At 38.1% G+C, this 18,879-nt stretch overlaps 1 protein-coding gene across 1 annotated transcript in view; it reads left to right on the top strand.

The window, feature by feature from the left end:
* Positions 1-18,879, top strand: part of RAB3GAP2 (RAB3 GTPase activating non-catalytic protein subunit 2) — a 50,461-nt gene that overhangs the window by 17,352 nt on the left and 14,230 nt on the right. Inside the window, exons 6-22 of the mRNA XM_054392646.1 lie at positions 80-155; positions 304-405; positions 1,477-1,576; positions 3,518-3,616; positions 4,402-4,550; positions 5,539-5,618; positions 5,742-5,831; positions 6,801-6,940; positions 8,880-9,096; positions 9,420-9,563; positions 9,830-9,912; positions 10,541-10,605; positions 11,309-11,399; positions 13,933-14,060; positions 14,772-14,985; positions 17,512-17,609; positions 18,524-18,629. Of these exons, the coding sequence (XP_054248621.1) occupies positions 80-155; positions 304-405; positions 1,477-1,576; positions 3,518-3,616; positions 4,402-4,550; positions 5,539-5,618; positions 5,742-5,831; positions 6,801-6,940; positions 8,880-9,096; positions 9,420-9,563; positions 9,830-9,912; positions 10,541-10,605; positions 11,309-11,399; positions 13,933-14,060; positions 14,772-14,985; positions 17,512-17,609; positions 18,524-18,629 (1,982 nt within the window). The remainder of the gene's footprint in view (positions 1-79; positions 156-303; positions 406-1,476; positions 1,577-3,517; positions 3,617-4,401; positions 4,551-5,538; positions 5,619-5,741; positions 5,832-6,800; positions 6,941-8,879; positions 9,097-9,419; positions 9,564-9,829; positions 9,913-10,540; positions 10,606-11,308; positions 11,400-13,932; positions 14,061-14,771; positions 14,986-17,511; positions 17,610-18,523; positions 18,630-18,879) is intronic.

The raw sequence follows: 18,879 nt of genomic DNA, 5'->3' as shown, positions 1-18,879 counted from the left end.
GTCTCCCCCTAAGCCTTCTTTTCTCAATAGCTTAGAGTAGGATTTGTTTTTTAACTTCTGGTATATCTTTGTGACACAGGAGTTCCACAGGCCGTCCTGACTGGACCTGCATTGTGGTTGGCTTCACCTCTGGCTATGTCCGTTTTTACACTGAGGTCGGTTTCTCAGCATGGCAGATACACAAGCAAGTCATTGTATTAAACAGTTATTTCTGTAAAACTTCTGTTTCTACTGAGAGTGTTTTTTGCCTTCCCTAAGAAAAGGGACAGTAACATTCATGCCTTATTATCCTTTCTCTTCTAGAGTGGAGTGCTGCTTCTTGCACAGCTTTTAAATGAAGATCCTGTCCTACAGCTTAAGTGCAGAACCTATGAAATTCCCAGGCACCCTGGTGTCACAGAACAGGTTTTGTCAGATTATTTCAAAAGCGAAGTGGCATTGTTATGGGGTATGGAAGGGAGTCTTCTCTGTGAATCCTCTGTGTCCTTTACCAGTTTTTGATGGGATGGACAACTTCTTAGAACAAGAGACTCTGTGGATTACTTGCTCATGCCTGTATAGTTTGATTCAGAATTTATAATTTTTAGCCTTTAGTTAGCTCTATAGAATTGTTCTGGTTTTCTCTGTGATAACCTTGTGAAGGGAGGCTTCATTCATTTATGTACACAAATTATGATAAGGTATTGATGAAAGGAGAAAATGCCACTTGACAGATGCCAAGAGTTATATGTATTCATTGATAAGAAATTACCTTCACAGAGAAGATGGCTGAAAATAAAAACAATCTTTATGGGAGGTAGTGGTAGGAACCTGCATGTCATTGTGAGTATTTCTGCAGAGAAGGCTCTTGCAGAGCTCAAGCTATTAGTGGTTCAAGCCAACTTTCTTTGCTCTTGGCTCTGTTGGCATGCTTACTCAGAAAACTAATGAAGTTGCAGAAGTTTCCAAGTTTGGTTTATACGAATGCTCACATAATTTAGCATGACATTTTGGGAGCAGTTTTGAAATAAAGAAGCATTAAGGAATTTGAGTCTTGAATTTATATTACCAAATGAGCATTTATGTGCCCAAGTGGTAATTCAGGCACTGATCCAGTTTGAATTTGGCTCATAAAACCTCGATGCTTGCATTCTGGATAAACTTGTTTTTCTGTGTCCTTCCCAAGCTGCTGTAACTTTAGTATTTTCTCCCTAAGCCATAGAATATATTAAGAAAGAAAGAAGATTGAAAAAATACAGAACTATGTGCCTGAATAACCTATTTCTTCAAACATTGGATGATTTAATACTGAATTTTTGTAGTTTTGCCTTACTCTCTTGCCTGTGACTTGCTAGATATTAGCTCTCTGGATGTAATCCTCATCTTCGTATAGTTAATAGTATGAAAAGCCAAAAAAGAAGCTATTAGAATAGTAACAGTGATTATTTTTTTTTCCATTTATCTTTGGTGTCCTTTCTCCTGTTTGTTCTCCCACAGAATGAAGAACTAAGTATCTTGTACCCAGCAGCAATTGTGACAATTGATGGTTTCAGCCTCTTTCAGTCCCTTCGTGCTTGTCGCAATCAGGTAGCCAGAGGTACGTTTAAGAGGAAATGTTTGTTTGACTGTTAATAGTACTTTACATTAAGTGAAGTTTAGTTCTGCTTCTTAAATATCAAATCAAGGTGGAATCTGGATAATCATAGAATGGCTTAGGTTGGAAGGGACCTTAGAGATCATCTCCAACCTCCCTGCCATGGGCAAACACACCTCTCCACTAGACTTGGCTGCTCAGGGCCTCATCCATCCTGGCCTTGAACACCCCCAGGGAGGAGGCATCCAGAGCCTCCCTGGGCAACCTATTCCAGAATCTAACCACCCTCTTACTGAAGAACTTCTTGCTAAGATCCAGTCTAAACCTACTCTCCCTCAGCTTAAAACCATTCCTCCTTGTCCTATTGTTAGGCACCCTTATGAAAAGTCCCTCCCCAGCCTTCCTGTAGGAAGGCAGCTATAAGGTCCTTGCTTGTCCATGAATATGTAGGCATCTACTACATAGAAGAAATTTCTTCCTCCAAAGAAAACGTTCTCAGAGCACAAGTTGTCTGGGTAGCATTGACTGTCTCACCATACTATTATATATTGGTTTTGACTGGGACAGAGTTAGTTTTCTTCATGGTAGCTGGTATGGTGCTATGTTTTGGATTTGTGATGAAAACAGCGTTGGTTGCACACTGCTGTGCTAGCTGTTGCTGAACAGTGCTTGCACAGCATCGAGGCTTTTTCTGTTTCTTATTCTGCACCACCAGTGAGCAGGCTGAGGGGGTCACTAGAAACTGGGAGGGAATGCAGCTGAAACAGGTGACCCCAAATGACCAAAAGGCTGCCTCATCCTGTATAATGTCATGCCTGGTGGTAAGAGCTGAGAGGAGGAGCAATGGGTGCAACGTTCAAATTACAGCGTTTGACTTTCCAAGTAACTTGTGTGTAATGAAGCCCTGCATTTCTAGAGATGTCTGAACACCTGCCTGCTGATGGGGAAGTGGTGAATGAATTTTGCTTTGCTTGCATGCAGAGCCTTAGCTTTAACTGTTAAACTGTCTTTATCTGAACCTATGAAGGTTTACTGAATGCTTAGAGTTTTCCTGTGGCTGAGAAATTCTCTTCAGGAACTAATTTAGGGGAAGCATCAGATATGTGTCCTTGGTCTGATATTCTTCCCTAGACATCTGGCTTTAGATCCTGATCTGCTGTGCTGAGTGGTTCCTTAGGTCCAAAAACATCTCTTCTTATCCTTTTAATGAAAAGGTATCATTTGCATAGAATATAAGAGAAAGCAAAATTCTTACAAATCAGAAATTTAAAAACTGATGTTCAGTGAATCATGCAACAAATCTGAAAGGAAGCAGATGCTGTGATGGGAAATCTCCATCTTTTTTCACAACCAGAACATGCTGTACTCTTTCAATGAGAGAATATCATCATTTGCAGAGAAACACTTGTAGCTAGTTGTAATATCTGCAGCCAGAGTGCTGTATCTTCTTTCATGCCAGATCACTTATGTTTGTCCTAATAGATATTTTGAAAAGTTTCAATCGTGGCTTTAGTTTTATTTCTGTTCTTACCTCACACTGTTATGTACCTAGTGAATGTACTGACGTTGCAAGTACTTTGGCAGGGGAGTTTCCACTTAAACATGGTCAGACCACAGAAATAAATTTCAGTAGCATTGAAAAACTGTACAGCATATCAGGCCATAAATGACTAGTAAATCAAAGCTCTCTGCAAGTACAAAATATAGTTATGATGGAATATCATGTGCAGTTTTCTTCAGTTAATTTAAAAAGATGTTTTCATTAAGGTAAATATTTCAAAAGGCCATTTTAGCTCAGCAGGTGTTTAAATGTACTTACGATAATGTAAAACTAGGATATTTTGTGGCTTCAGATTGCGTCAGGTTTTTTTTCCTTCTGTTATGCTCTTCCTTTTTCTTTGACTCAGTAGGATTTTTTTGGTGTGTTTTCTCCCTTTTTGTCAGCTGCAGCATCTGGCAATGAGAATGTTCAGCCTCCACCATTAGCTTACAAGAAATGGGGTTTGCAAGATGTGGATACAATTGTTGACCACGCTAGTATTGGTAAGCATTGCTGTTTAATTTCAAATATTTGGCATAAGTGATAAGTGAATATTTTTGTGCTGTTGAATTTGGGATGAGAGCCCTTTGTGGTACTGGTTGGATAAAAATAAACAGTGTCATTGTAAATTCGCTCATTAACCATCATCAAAAATGTATTTTACTTTCTATTCTGTTCTGACTAAGCCTTTCCTGTCCCTGTAAGGGGAGAAAAGGTGTTGCAGCTGTATGTGTCTTGTCCTCTTGTGCTTGGTAAGGGACAGCTGAGAGAGACTAGATCAGATAACACTTATTTCTCTGGTTAAGACTGGTATGGGTCTTTCCTGTGTCTAGCACCTTGAGGTTGTTCTTTCCAAGAAAGACCAAGTGACTTCTAGGCTCTCAAAGGCTTACTCCATAGGAATTTGCAGAAGCCCAGGTTCTTGTCAGGTCAGAGGTATATCTGAGGGATCAGTAAGTTTCGTTTCTCTTCTAGCTTTTTCACAAAAGCACAGAAGGAGGTCAGAAGGGGGTTAAATGAGGCAGATGAAGTGAATTTGATAGATATGTTTTTGCTGCTGAACTCTGTTGAATTTCTTTTTCTAAACAAACCAACTATACCTTAACCTAAATAGATTGGGTTATTCCTGCTGTATTCTTTGGAATTTTTGTGGTTAAAGCTGTTCCTCCTCCCTTTCCCCTGAATGCTGGTTGGTCAGTCAAGAAGGCAGGAATATGTTTAGGCATCTAGAGCAATTTCATGCCATTGTTCTGAAAGTATAAGACATTCACTTCGATGTTTTTGTTAGGCATCATGACACTGTCTCCTTTTGATCAAATGAAGACTGCCTCCAATATAGGTGGATATAATGCAGCCATAAAAAACAGCCCACCTGCTATGTCTCAGTATGTTACTGTTGGATCCAATCCTTTCACTGGTTTCTTTTTTGCCCTGGAGGTATGTACTACAAAGCTGACTTGCTGAAACTTTGGGTAATTAATCCTTCTCTTTTCTGTATGGGTATTTCTGTAGTCTTATGTTCATTTCATGCTGACTTTCCCTTTCTTCTTGATCTTCTGATTTGGAGTGATAGTAATGGATGTGATAGTAATGTCTGCCACAGGTTCCTGCTGAGGGGAAATTTTATTTTCTATCCTAAAATTAACGTGATAGTCAAGTAATTTTAATTTTATTTTTCATTTGTTGGTTTATTGCCAATTAAGTAACTTAAGGTTTTTTTTAAAGTTATGTTGACATTGTGCAAACATGCATCTTAGAGACTTTTGGAGGCCTTTGGCTTTTGATCATGTATACTCATAGCCTGAGTATATTGTGTTGATTTCATGTAGTGGAACTACTAACTGTAGATAAGAACTGCCACCTATGCTTAATGATACCTGTAGCACACTTTAGTTGTCTTCTTTTGTATTGACAGAAAAGGATGGTGATGGAACTCTGTGTCTTGTACATTCAGACCCTACATTTGTGCTGCCCTTAGCAGGATCCAAAGTTGAAAATGCTTAGAGTGAGAATTTGGGTTTTGTACTTGCTTTTTAAGTATGTTCATGAAAAAAATGCTTATGTTGATATTTGCAAGGGTTCCAAAGCCATACCACCAGCTCACTCTCCATGATAAGTCATACACAGGGTTTTTTTAACTTCTGTTGCAGACAAACATACTGAGCTACCAGTGACTTGCAGAAGGATTTTGAAATGGTAAAGAGATGTCAGAATGGCTTTTCTGGGGTCAATGAATTAAATTTTTGCAGTCTTAAAGCTATGCTTTCTGAGCTGAAAGTCCATAGGAGGCCTGAAAAACTATTCTGCAGTTCAGTTCAGTGTAAGAACTATTTCTTGGCTTTCTATGCACTTTTTTCCTTCATTGCAGGGTGACTCACAGCTGACTATTTATTGAGTGTCTAAAGCTTTTATTCCTTTCTTTCAGGGTAGCTCACAGCCACTATTGTCTCATGTTGCCTTAGCAGTTGCAAGTAAACTGACTTCAGCATTATTTAATGCTGCCAGGTAATAAAATAAAAAATTAAATTAGATTATTTTTGTTGTAGTAGCTGCATTATAATTTGAAGATTTTTAGGACCATTTTAGGATCATTGGTATGATTCTTCTAATGTGTTTTTCTGTTGGAAGTGGCTGGCTTGGTTGGAAGAGTAAACATGAAGAAGAGCCTACCCAAAAACAGAAACCAAAAGTTGAACCTGCAACCCCATTGGCAGTGAGGTAAGTTTTACATGCTGTCTCAATTGCTTTCAATCTGTTGTGTTTTTAATTATATTGGAATTATTTTGAAAGCTGTGTAATGGACAAACATGTTTGTTTTTTCTGGACTTTAAGCAGTGGTGACAGTTTGCAGGTCCTTTGTTTTAAGCTCTGTTTAATTTCAGTTTATCCTTCTGGACAAATAATTACTCATCTCTTTTACTTGCAGTGTGTGGGTTCATTGTTGCTGTAAAAGAACAGTGTGCACAGTTTAATGACAGCATAAGTGCACAAGAATCAGTCTTGAAGTGTATCACTGAAGTATTTCAAAGAAGCTGCAGGAGATGCTTGCTGCTTTTAGTAGTTTAAAGCTCCTCACAAAAATTAGGTGGCATCCTGTGCCCTGTTGATTGTGGAGAGAGGAGAATAGGAACAACAGGTTGTAGCCCAAGGTTGTCAAGAAAGCTGTAAGAAGACTAAATTAATTCTTGAATGTTTTTCCTGTTTTTTTTTTTTTTTTTGGCGCTAAGACAGGGCTGGTAAAGTAACCCACTGCTCCAAGATCCTTCCCTAACAATGCCTGAGAAGGCAATTGCTTATCCTAGCTTCTGAACTTGGGTCTTCAGAAGGACTTTGGGAGATCTCACAGACCTGTTACAGACAGCACAAGAACTTTTTTCATCATTTTCTCGTAATGTTATCCATACTTTTGTTACCTTAAAAAAAGGAATCATAGTCCTTACAATATAATTTGTTGAGTATGTTTGAAGAAAAATAGGTACCTAGTGTTTCTGCTTGATTCTTATTCTTATTGTCTCTTATTGTCTCTTTCTTATTGTCTCTTTCTTATTGTCTCTTTCTTATTGTCTCTTTCTTATTGTCTCTTTCTTATTGTCTCTTTCTTATTGTCTCTTTCTTATTGTCTCTTTCTTATTGTCTCTTTCTTATTGTCTCTTTCTTATTGTCTCTTTCTTATTGTCTCTTTCTTAGGTTTGGACTTCCAGATTCCCGTCGCCATGGTGAAAGAATATGTCTGTCTCCTTGTAACACATTGGCAGCAGTAACAGATGATTTTGGAAGAGTTATTCTACTGGATGTTACAAGGGGACTTGCAGTTCGCATGTGGAAAGGTACAGTAGTGTATGTTAGTATGGCAAATAATGTTCCTCAAAACACCCTGGCTGCTTTGTGTTCAGAGTGAGAATTCCAAGTGTTTTTTCCATTATTAACAAAGGCTTTATTATGTGGTGTGGTTACAAACCAAAAGCAGATGTAATGTGAAATCCATAAGCATGTTGTTCATAGATTCATAAATTCATAGAATGGTTTAGGTTAGAGGGAACCTTAAAGATCAGTTAGTTCCAACCCCCTGCCATGGGCAGGAATGCCTTCCACTAAACCAGGTCACTCAAGGCCTCATCCAGCCTAGCCTTGAACATCTCCAGGGAAGGGACATCCACAACCTCCCTGGGCAACCTGTTCCAGTGTCTCACCACTCTCACTGTAAAAGGATTGTTGAAATACTGATATAGCCCGTAGTGAAATCTGGTCTGTTTGGTTTGTATTGGTTAGATTTTTTTTATTGTTTTCTTTTTCACAGACTACATCCCAACAGGAAGCTTTTGACCTAATGTTTTTTGGAAGAGCTTTAGCATGGAGGTTGGAGATAATGATCTCTAAGGTCCCTTCCAACCTAAGCCATTCTATGATTCTATACTTCAAGATTCTTTCTCTTGATAAGTTCTAGTCTCTTTAATTCTGCTGAGAAAGTAAACAGGAGTTATAAAGTCAGAAGGTAACTTAGTAGCTTCTCATTTCATCCTGGTGGCTGCACAAGAAGGGAGTGCTCAGTGTCTGAGGGCTTTTTGTAAAATAATACAGAAGTTAAGCTCTGAAATTGTTTATACCTGAAATTATAACACTCGTTTTCTTTTTAGTATTAAAATGTTGCGGTTTTTTTATGAGGTGCTGGATACATTTTAAGAACAGGTAGAAAAATCTCTAGCTCTTTTTTCTCTCTGTCCTAGAGTACCAATTCAGAAGATTAGTGGTTGTGAGTAGAGTTGTATTTCAGAGACTTGCTGTTTCAGAGGCACGTTAACAGTGTAATAGCTACAGTAATTGTTTCTCCAGTGCATTTCTCTTCTCTCATTTTGAAGCTTCTTGGCTGTTTTTTGTCTTTATTACTGTGAACTTCATGGTATTGAGGAAGTATTTCTAGAATCCTAAACTTTGCTTGATACTCAGACACAAATTTACAGTGTTTGCCAGCTTTTCCCCAGAGAGGCTGTGAGATGTGATATATCTTTTTTTTTTCTTCTTTTAATCAAAGCTTTCTGTTGAATGTTTTGGATCATACCTTTTCTCACTGAGTTGTGAATACTTTCAGCCTTTTCAATATAATATAGGTCGTTATAAATTTATTTTATATGTTAGTATTCACTTGTGGTTTGTAGTCTTTGTTTATACTCACTAAACCATTACATAGCTCAATGATGCCATTAAGGTACCTCTGCCTCTCTTGCTTACAAAGATTTTATGAGGCAAAGTATTTGCCTAACCCAGAGAGAGAGAGAGATGATGATGAGTATTTTTATTGAGTTATTGAAAAAAAAATGCATTTTAATGATGAAAATATATGAATGAAAACTTACATGTACCATTTAATAGGTTATGCAGATTTTCTTCCTTAAATATTTTACATAAAATGTGACAAATCCAGAAACTTACTTGGAGATTCTTCTCTGAGAAGCTTTTGCATTAGTGTAATGTCCAGGCTACAGACCAAATGGGTTTTGTTTGTTTGTTTTCTGTGGCTTCTCCCAGAAGAGTTTGTTCCTCTCCAGAACAAGTAGAAAGCTGCATCTGATTTCAAGGAGTCCTCTGAGGGACCTTGCTCTTAGTTCATGGACCTCAGTTCTTGACAGGAGTTTGACTATTGACCAGAGTTGCACAGATTGAAACAAAGATTAAGACAGCTTGTTGCTGGAAAAGGACCAAAGTGGGTGGTGATGTGTGCTCATGTATTAATTTCTCTATGCAAATGAAGTTCTGTCTCCCTTTACAAAGGGTACCGTGATGCAGAAGTTGGCTGGATACAGACTGTCGAGGACCTCAGTGAGAGGGAAGCTGAGAAGATGGATTTTTCTCCTTTTGGAAATGCACAAGGTCCAAGCAGAGTAGCTCAGTTCCTCGTGATCTATGCTCCAAGGAGAGGCATTCTGGAAGTGTGGAGCACGCAGCAAGGCCCTCGGGTTGGAGCCTTCAATGTGGGGAAACACTGTAGGTAAGCAGTAGTTAGTAGGTAGGCATGTTGGCTGTGCTGCTGCTGCAATAAAGTGATATGTGGTACAAACAGGGGGTGCTGGCAGGCACTTCTTGTGTGGCCCACAGTGTTTCTACTGACTGCAGCTCCTTGCTCTAAAGAAGGGTACTCTGTCACGTTTCACCACTCTGCAGTCTTTCTTGATAAACATATTTAGCAGTTATTAAATCTTAGCCTTATAAAATTGGCCTTCTTTCTATTCAGTGTGTGGGAAGGGAAGATGGCTATTTTTTTTTCTTTGCTGTAAAGGCTATGTGGGGTTTTTTTTTGTTTGTTTGTTTCAGGTTGTTATATCCTGGTTATAAAATAATGGGTCTGAACAATGTGACCAGTCAGGGATGGCAGCCTCAGACTTACCAGATATGCCTTGTTGATCCAGTCTCTGGAAATGTAAAAACTGTCCATGTACCTTTCCATTTAGCACTGAGGTAAGGATTTTCTGTGCTCTGTATAACCAAATGAATTTCATTATTGTTTTTGGAAACAATGTTGTATTTAGAGAGAGCAACTCTGGTGTTCCTTCTCAAGCTGAGTAGTGCTCTGGTAATAGTTTCATTACTTTGGATGCATTATCTTTATTTTTCTTAATGTGGTGTTACCTCAGAGTAGCATAAATATTCTATTTCCTTTTTTTTATCCTGAGTTGTTCACTTTAGTTCTCTACACTCCTGAAATTAAAATTGTTTCCCTTTAGTGATAAAAAGAGTGAACGAGCAAAGGATATGCATCTCGTGAAGAAGTTAAATGCTTTACTCAAAGCTAAAAGCTCAGATCCAGGTGGGTTCTCTTGTATGATTTCTTAAGATCTGTTATCAAATGGTTCTTGTGTTACCTGTCCTGTAAGTGTACAAACACACTAGTATGATTGTGGTGCATTCTGCCAACTATATGTGCTAAGAATTACCACCTGTAAGTAGCCTGTGGTGGTGGTTTTGGGGCTTTTTTGGGGTTTTTTTTTGGCTTTGGGTTTTGGGGGTTTTTTGGTTGTGGTTTGTTTGGGGTTTTATGTTTAATTTTTACTTCTGGTGCGTTTTTTTTATATGATATCAGATTAGATTTATCTCATACAAAGTTCCAGTATAAGCCTTGTTTGGCACATAAATCTGAACCAAACTCTACTTCAAGTGCTTCCATAAAACATGATTTATTTACAATCCATTAGGTGATATAATGGAGTTCAGCATTTGACTCTAGATATCCTTTTTCCCTTAAGTAATACATATTTCTTACAAAAAAATTGGAGTAAGAGATGCCATTAAATTGTTACTTTATTTCATTTTCCTCAGGGTTATTTTGACAACTTTTGTAATATAGTAGAACTTAATTGTGCTGCATGTTGACTTGCTTTTCAGAATGCATTGAAGAAATATGAACTGAAGTCGTGGTTGTCTTTCTTTTTTTGCAGATTTGATTGAAGCTGAAGCAAAGGAATTAATACTTGATATCAAATACCCTGCTACAAAGAAACAGGTGAATATTGAGAAGCTAGTATATTTTAATACTAGAAAAAAACCCAAAACTGTGTTATCAGATGAGTGTGTTAAATGTTTTTATTCATAGAATGGTTTGGGTTGGAAGGGACCTTGAAGATCAGTCATCTAGTTCCAACGCCCCTGCCATGGACAGGGACACCTTCCACTAGACCAGGTTGCTCAAAGCCTCATCCAACCTGGTCTTGAACACCTTCAAGGGAGAGGATATCCATGACCTCCTTGGGCAACCTGTTCCAGTGTCTCATCACACTCACTGTGAAGAATTTTTCTAATGTCTGGTCTAAATCTGCCCTCCTCAAGCTGCAATCCCTTTTTTTCAATCTGAACGTTTAATCTTTCAAAACATTACTTATTCTAGGGTTATTTGAAGCAAATATTTCAGCTATTTTGTCTTGGTATTGGTTGGGTATGTGTTGTGGTTTTTTTGTTTGTTTGTTTTTTTTTTATTGCAATGCACTGACTAGAATTAATTTTGACTTGTGATTTCTCCAAGACCTCTTTCAAGATACAAGTCAAAATAACAGAGAGCAGACCTTTCTGTAGGATCAAGTTATGTCACAAGTCTGTGTGACATATTGTGAAAAAATCATTGTCAAAGTTGTGCTGCTGTTGGCTTACCTTACATATTTTTCCAGTAAAATTAAACAAATGTTTAATTGTGTTGAACATCTGCTTAACAGGCTCTGGAAAGTATTTTGGCAAGTGAACGTGTGCCGCTTTCGTCTCTCACAAACATCACTCAGACATTAATGGATGACTTAAAAAAACAGGGTAGGTGGATATATGGTTTGCAAATATGGAGAAACGTTGGCACTTTCATCTGCAGTGCTGAAAAACTGTTGCAGAACTGTTCTGATCTGTAGGGAGGCTTGATGTGCTTAGTTTTGCTGCTAGGTATCACAGGATGTTGCTCTACATGTATGTATTTTTAGTGCAGACTGCAAATAGCTTGCTGATAAGTACGCTTTGATACGTTTGCTGTGTGTCTAGTAACTTGTAATTATATTCTTAAAAATGCAAAAATACAAAAAAATCCCACTCAGAACCCCACAAACAAAATCCTGAAATACCCTAACCATCCAACAGGTACCCCTGGGTACTTCTGTCTAGTGAAAGCTCCCATCAGAAAGAAGTTTTCAGTCCTTTGCTTGTAGATGTTTTAGTTTATCTCTCTCTAAGGAAGGCAGTAAGGATATGGTACTTCAGATCTGTGAATTTTACTGTATTGGAATCCCCAAATCCTTATCACTGAGCATCTGAGCTCTGGCCAGATGCCTAGTATCTCTTCTTGGTAAACTTCAGTGAAGTTCTATTTCGTATGTTTTACTAGGGATTCAAAGCTGATGTCAGGAAATGTCCTTACCCATCCAAAATTTTATGATTGGAAGTCTGCAAGCTAGTTTCTTTGAAATTACACACTTGATTCTTCTTAACCTAGTAGAACCTTTGTGCTTGAAGTGACTCCCAGTGTGGAAACCCAACTGAGTATTGAGAAATAGAGCAGAGAAGCATGTGCATGCCACTAGGTTCATTTCAGTTTGTTAGAAGATGAGGCTTTAGCAACATGAGTCAGGACCTCCCTGATGCTGTTGTGTGTGAGTCCTAAATAAAATATTTGTTGATAGCAAGGCTGCATCCCTTGTCTTACCTCAGTGGGAATGTGACAGCATGTTTTCAGAGTTTCAAAGCCTTGAGAGGAAATCTTTCTTTCACTTGTACTGGTGTTGTTTGGGGTTTAGGTGGTGGTTTTTAGTTTGTTGTCTTTTTTTTATATATTTTTCTTGAATTAGAAGAGATTGAGAGCTTCATACATGCAATTCTCTCATTTTGGTCTGGCATTCTCAATCACTAGCATAGAATCATAGAATGGTTTGGGTTGAAAGGGACCTCCAAAAGGTCATCAAGTCCAATCTCACTGCAGTGAGCAAGGGCATCCTTCACTAGATCAGGTTGCTCAGAGCCTTGTTGAGCCTGACTGTGAGAATCTCCAGGGAGGGGGCCTCAACCACCTCCCTGGGCAACCTGTTCCAGTGGTCCACTACCCTCATGGTAATGAGCTTGTTCCTAATATCCAATCTAAATCTACTCTTTATCCATTTCTGTTAGAACTTTTAAAACCAAACAAAACCAAACAAAACAAAAAAAAAAAAAAAAAAAGAAAACTTGCCTTTTTACACCAGAGGGAGATTGACAGAACTGTATGCTTGCTCAGGTCTGAGTGTCTATTTTTCATCATTAATCTTATAGACATACATAACATTATTTCCTCACACTTGCAATACAAAACAAACTTGGCAGATGTTCCAGCCTTCTAATTTCAGAAGACTGGTGGAGTATCTTCCCAATTGTGCTTAGGAAATAAAAGATGATGCAAAGCAGATGCTGGGCTGTGTGAATGCTGTAGTTGTGAAGAAAAGGTTAAGTAACAATGCAGCAGGCAGTGTTTAAGGGTTTGTAGGGAGAAAATGGTATTTGGAAGCTGTTTCAGATGAAGATGATAAAATTCAGAGGTGTCTTTTGTACAGAAAAGTGCTTTTAGATCTAAAATGTTTTCTTTTAAAACGAAAGTTGGAATATATTTTTTTGTTTTTTTTTTTTTCAACATGGTGTTGGTGTTAGTTTCCTGTATTCTGATTGCTTTTATTGTTACTGAAATTTGAATGCCAGTTGATAACATTACATTTCTGAGACTGTAGAAATATAAAAGACAGTGCCTTTCAGAGATGAAATTGAATTCCTATCAGTGGATAACAACCTCTTTTCTGACATAAGGAGCATGCTGACAGAACGAATAAAAGATTATAGCTTGATATTCTTGATTAAAAGAAATATGTTTGAGACAGTGTATGTCAATTTTTGGCAATCTCTAGTTTGGCTTTAAACCAGGAAAATGCAATAGAATTATATAAACACAGAATGGCAGGGGTTGGAAGGGACCTTTGGAGATCATCTTGTCCGAGTCCTCTGCTAGTGCAGGTTTGCTTAGATCAGGTTGCACAGGAACACACTGAGGTGGGTTTTGAAAGTCTCCAGAGAATTGTCTTTGTTCAGTCACCATTGTCAACCTCTTTCATTTTAAAAAATATCCTGATACCTTTCTCTAGTACTTCTTGTAAAAATAATTCTTACTTTATACTGCTGTGAATTAAATATAATCATTGTGAGTAGCAGTGCATCAAAAAATTACGCTGAGGCGCCTAAGTTTTCCAGTGCCAAAAAGGAAAGAGTTTAATGTTGCTGTAAAGTTTGTTTCAGTATTCCAGGCTGAATCTTCCATTTCAAATGCAGTTTCATTTCTCCTCAGAGCTTGAGTGTGTGGATGAAGGACTACTGCAGTTCTGTGCAAACAAGTTAAAGCTGTTACATCTTTATGAACTGGTTAGCAAACTAAATTCTCAGAGCACACACAAAGACACTCCATCCTCAGATAATGTGAGTATATTCAAAACTCAGCTGTCTTATGGAATTGAGTGATCATTTAAGCATAAAAATAAGTTTTTAAGGTCTCAGATAAAATATGTAAGCAAGTTGCCTGTTTTTGTGGCCTGGAACTTTTAATGAAATAATTGTTTTACAATACCATTTTTTCCTCCCCTACAAATGCCTGGTAATTTATCTACCTGATATTCTTTAGCAGTCACAAAGTTGAAACAGATGTGAAAACATAGCCAGGATCTCCTGATTATTAACTTCAGTTTGGAGGGGTATTTTGGGACCAGTAGAAATTACAGCTTCTGATACTTGCTTGTGCAGCATCATAATTTGGCTTGCTTTTGGTATAATTTGTAAAACTGCTTGCACATTTATAAAAGCCATATGGAGTGGTGCTCTATAGGCTTGTTTGCTTGATGGGTGATTGTTATTCTATGGGCAGGATCTAAATATGGGAAATGTAACTGCTGAAGTCCTTAAAAATGGTGCTAGACATGGTTTTCATTTGACCTCCGTTAATAAATAATGTTGAGATTATTTTGACCTTTCTTTGAATAATTTTGACCCTTCTAAAAGACATTTTTAATATTCAAAATGAAATATTTTGACTATTCTGACTTCTGTTTTAGCTTTTCCTATGGTTTGAAAAGAATCTGATTGCATTAGTGTTGTGAGGTGGGATTTTTTTTTTTTTTGGCTTTTGTTTTTAAGGACTTGGCTAAACTGCTTCGTCTGGAAGAAAAAGATTTTCATAGGCTTGAAACTTTGCTGGAGAACTACAAGAAAGAAAACACAGAAGCTGCTGTTCAGTTTGCTGATGAGAGGGATGACATACTGTCTGTGAAAATGTTCTTGGAATATCTGGAATGTGATAAGGATGTCATTAATGTGAAAAACATGGAAGATGGAGAATATGTGGCTTTAGGTAAGAGATAACCAACTCTTTGTCAGATTACTTAAAGACTGATTGTAGTCTAGGAGGGTATAAATATTTTAGCTTGAATTTGTGGGTCTTAACAAGCTGGCTTGCCTTGTAGTAGTGTGTGACAGTTCTAGTTCCAGACTCTCTCTGTAGCCATAGGGCAAGTCTTTATACCTAGATGGATATGAATACAAGTTAAGTGCATCTGAGGATAGAATTACCCTAGAGCTGTGTTAGCCCTGTGTATTCACAGAATCACAGGTTGGAACAGACCCCAGGCATCATCTGGTCCAACCTCTCTAGCTGATAGTGTAGTTGAAAGTTGACAGCACCATGTCAAGCTGAGTCTTAAAAGCTAATCATTGTAGGGGAATCCACTCCTTCCCTTGGGAGATGATTCCAATCTCTAAATGTTCTCACTGTAAAAGATTTTCTTCTGGATTCCAATCAGAATCTCCCCAGGAGTAACCTCTGCCCATTGCCCGTTGTCTTTTCTGTGTGCCCCCTTGTAAAAAGGGAGTCTCCATCATCCTTGCAGCCACCTTTTGCATACTGGTACATGGTGATAAGGTCTCTCCTAAGCCTCAAGGCTAACAAACCCAATTCTCTGAGCCTTTCCTCATATGGCAGGGCTTCCAGTCCTCTGATCATTCTTGTGGCTCATCTCTGTGCTTCCATTCTTTAAGACCATTAAGCTGGGCAGTGACAACTAGGTACTTCAGAGAGCAGCTGTATCCTGCCGTTTCATTTGCGGTTACAGCACCTCAAGAGTTCATTAAATGACAGAACTGACTTTAGCCACAGAGGTGGAGGAGCTGACCAGAGTCAGCACAGGACCATTAAGTGAGAGAATAAAGCATTTGTGGAATTCAGGAGATTTGGGACAATCTTGATCTGAAATGGAGGTAGTGTCTGGGGTGTCCTTTGGAGTGTGGGAAAGGATTACTGTTGGCTTTAGGTCACAAATGTATTCTGGACTGGCCAGGAGGGGCTCCTGGGAAACAACTAGTGGGAGCAGCTTGAGTTAAATCTGCCTCAAAAGTCACTGTCTTTGCAGAGGACTTTTTTTTTCTGGGGAAATTTTGATGTAAACACAGAACTTGATGCACAGTGTTGTGTGGTGTTCACTTTGTAGCTCTTGCTTTTTTTTTTTTTTTGGGTTTGTTTTTTTTTTTTTTTTTTTGTTTTTTTTTTTACTTAATGATCAGACTTCAAGAGAAATTGAAAAGTTAGGGAGAAGAGCTAGGCTTTCATCTGTATGAAGATCAAAGGCTGTTTCTAAGTCATCTTGAAATTTACTTTTTTTTTTTAATAGTGTTTAAGAACTGGGGTATAAATACTCTTTTCCCCAAGACCTTGGACAGGGATCACCAGTAATTTACTAGGGTGTTCAACTGTAAACAAATGGAATTGAAACATGAATGCTATGCTGAGTAGTTCAGATGGTTTCTTGAAGATCTTACCTTGTTTTTTCCAACTTTCTCCTGCCTCAAAGGGACACTCATCCTTTTTGTAGTGGTGGTATGGTATGAATTATGAACTGTTTGGGCTTTTTTAATTGATGTACCACTAGTTTGTTCTGTAAGAGATAACTTACGTATCTCTAGAACATATGTATATACACACATAATTGTGAGTTACTCCATGCATAAACTTGTCCATTGCTTCATGCCATTCTTTGAATGGAACAAAAGATACAATCCAGTATTGTGGTTTCACCTGGCAGGAAGCTTTAACACCGCACAGTTGCTTGCTTACTCTTCCCTCTTTCCCCCTCATTGGAATCAGGGAGAGAATTGGAGGCAGGGGTGGGGGGGAAGTAAAATTCATGAGTTTTGACAGAGATAACTTAATGGGACAGGAAAGAAAGGGGAAATAATAACAAAGATTAAAGACTTAGACTATAAAAACCAAGTGATGCATGATGCAGTTGCTCACCACTCACCGACAAATGCACAGCCAGTTGCTGAGCAGCACCCTCCAGCAGCTTTCCTACAGGTTTATATGCTGGGCATGATGTCATATGGTATGCAATATCCCTTTGCCCAGTTTGGCTCAGCTGTCCTGGCTGTATCCTCTCCCAGCTTCTTGTGCCCCCCCACGTACGTGCTGGTGGGGTGGTGTAAACACTGCTTGGCAACAGCTGAAACATGAGTGTGTTATCAGCATTATTTTCATCCTAAATTCAAACCACAGCACTGTACCAGCTACTAGGAGAAAATTGAAACCAGGACATTCATACAGTTGAAACTGTATTCAAACCAGTTGAAACCAGGACATTCATGTAGTACAATAACCTCTGTTTTGTTGTAAATCCATTTTCTATATGACTCCTGCAGTGCCAGAAACACTGTGTCCTTTGTAATGAACCTTTCCTACTGAGGGTAAACCATCAGTGTAACTTGGATGTAACTTATCCCTTTGTATTGCACAGAGTAGGACCTACTGATAGATGACTTTCATGTAAGTTTAAGAAGAGAGGCTGTGGATTTAGAGGTCACTCATAATGTCAACCAATTTTTGCTTCAGGCAGCTTTTTCTTCTGGAAATGTTTGTGTGGAGAGAGTTCCACAGAGGAAATGTGTCATGCATTGGAGTCAGCAGGTTTTAGCCCTCAAATATTGTTGGTAAGATATTTGTTTCATATTTAAAAACTAGTATTTTGAAAACAACACATTGAAAGGGAGAAATCTGAGTGTTTTGAAAACAACACATTGAAAGGGAGAAATTCTGAGTGTTTGATATATGCTGTATTCAGACTGCATTTAGGTACCCCCACATTCAGTTCTTTGGGGGCTCCTATTTGTATTTCCCACTTAAAGAGAAGTCAAAGATTAAAAACAAAAAAGGAAGAAAATCTTCTGGCACAAAATGTGGGTATTCCAGTAGGAGTGTCTAGAATATGCATTTAAGTCTACAAATGTTAACAAAATTTTCCTGAGGATTATTTTCTGCAAAGAAGCAAAAGTTATGAGTAGTTAATTTCAAGTACTGATCCATTTTTTATACTCCCTTTTCTGCAGGCAAGCAAGGAAATGTAAAAAGATGTAAAAGTAAATTTTTGAGAGTTGCTGGTAGTGTTCAGACCATCATCTTTATCTTTCACCTACTTGTAACTTTAGTCTTTTACTGCTTTTCTTCCATCCCCTACCTAATGAAGGAAATGTGCATTTCAACATTACTTGCCTGTGTTAGGATTTTCAGCTGCAATATTAACAATTACTGATGTTTAGCCAGTTGAGATTGCTAACATATCAGTATTGGCTGGCTGTGCCTTCAAAAGAAGGTGTTTTCTGAGTTGTCTTTCTAAATGAAAGATACAGATTGTATTGTTTCATTTCAAAGTCTGTCACAGGATGCCTTAAGCAATATATTTTTAACTTTCTATGTTAATGTTGTACCCCTGAAGCCTTATTATGTTTTTGTTCCACAGAACAAAATTTGTTTGATAAAGTGTTTGCACTGGGTATATTGCAATATTAAAGTTACATTCTACTGCTTTAATTCCGTATTCTTTTTAATTTTTTTTCTTTTTTTACAGTCACTCCTCCTCAATTTATGGCTTTCCAAGGAAAAAGATATTCTGGACAAACCAGATTCTGTCAGTTGCCTTCACACTATGCTGTCACTTCTGAGCAAAATGAAAGGTGAAATGTACATTTGGAACACTTAAACACAACTGATAGGAATGACTATTAGAAATTTACTACTGACTAGCCTGTATGATTAATTAAGAGTTTTTTCCCCCCTCACAAACTATGTAACAGAGCTAAATCGTGCCTGTTGAACTAACTAAAACTACAAGGGGTAGTCCTGCCCCTTTCCCTTGTGCTGACTGGCTCTCAGAAGTCCTTTGAGTTGCTTGAGCTCCTTGAGACATTGTTATTGTAACAGCAT

This window comes from Indicator indicator, chromosome 2 (assembly GCF_027791375.1).
Source record: "Indicator indicator isolate 239-I01 chromosome 2, UM_Iind_1.1, whole genome shotgun sequence".
Lineage (NCBI taxonomy): Eukaryota > Metazoa > Chordata > Aves > Piciformes > Indicatoridae > Indicator > Indicator indicator.
The sequence above is the reverse complement of the archived record's forward strand: the minus strand, read 5'-3'. Positions and strand labels throughout refer to the sequence as shown.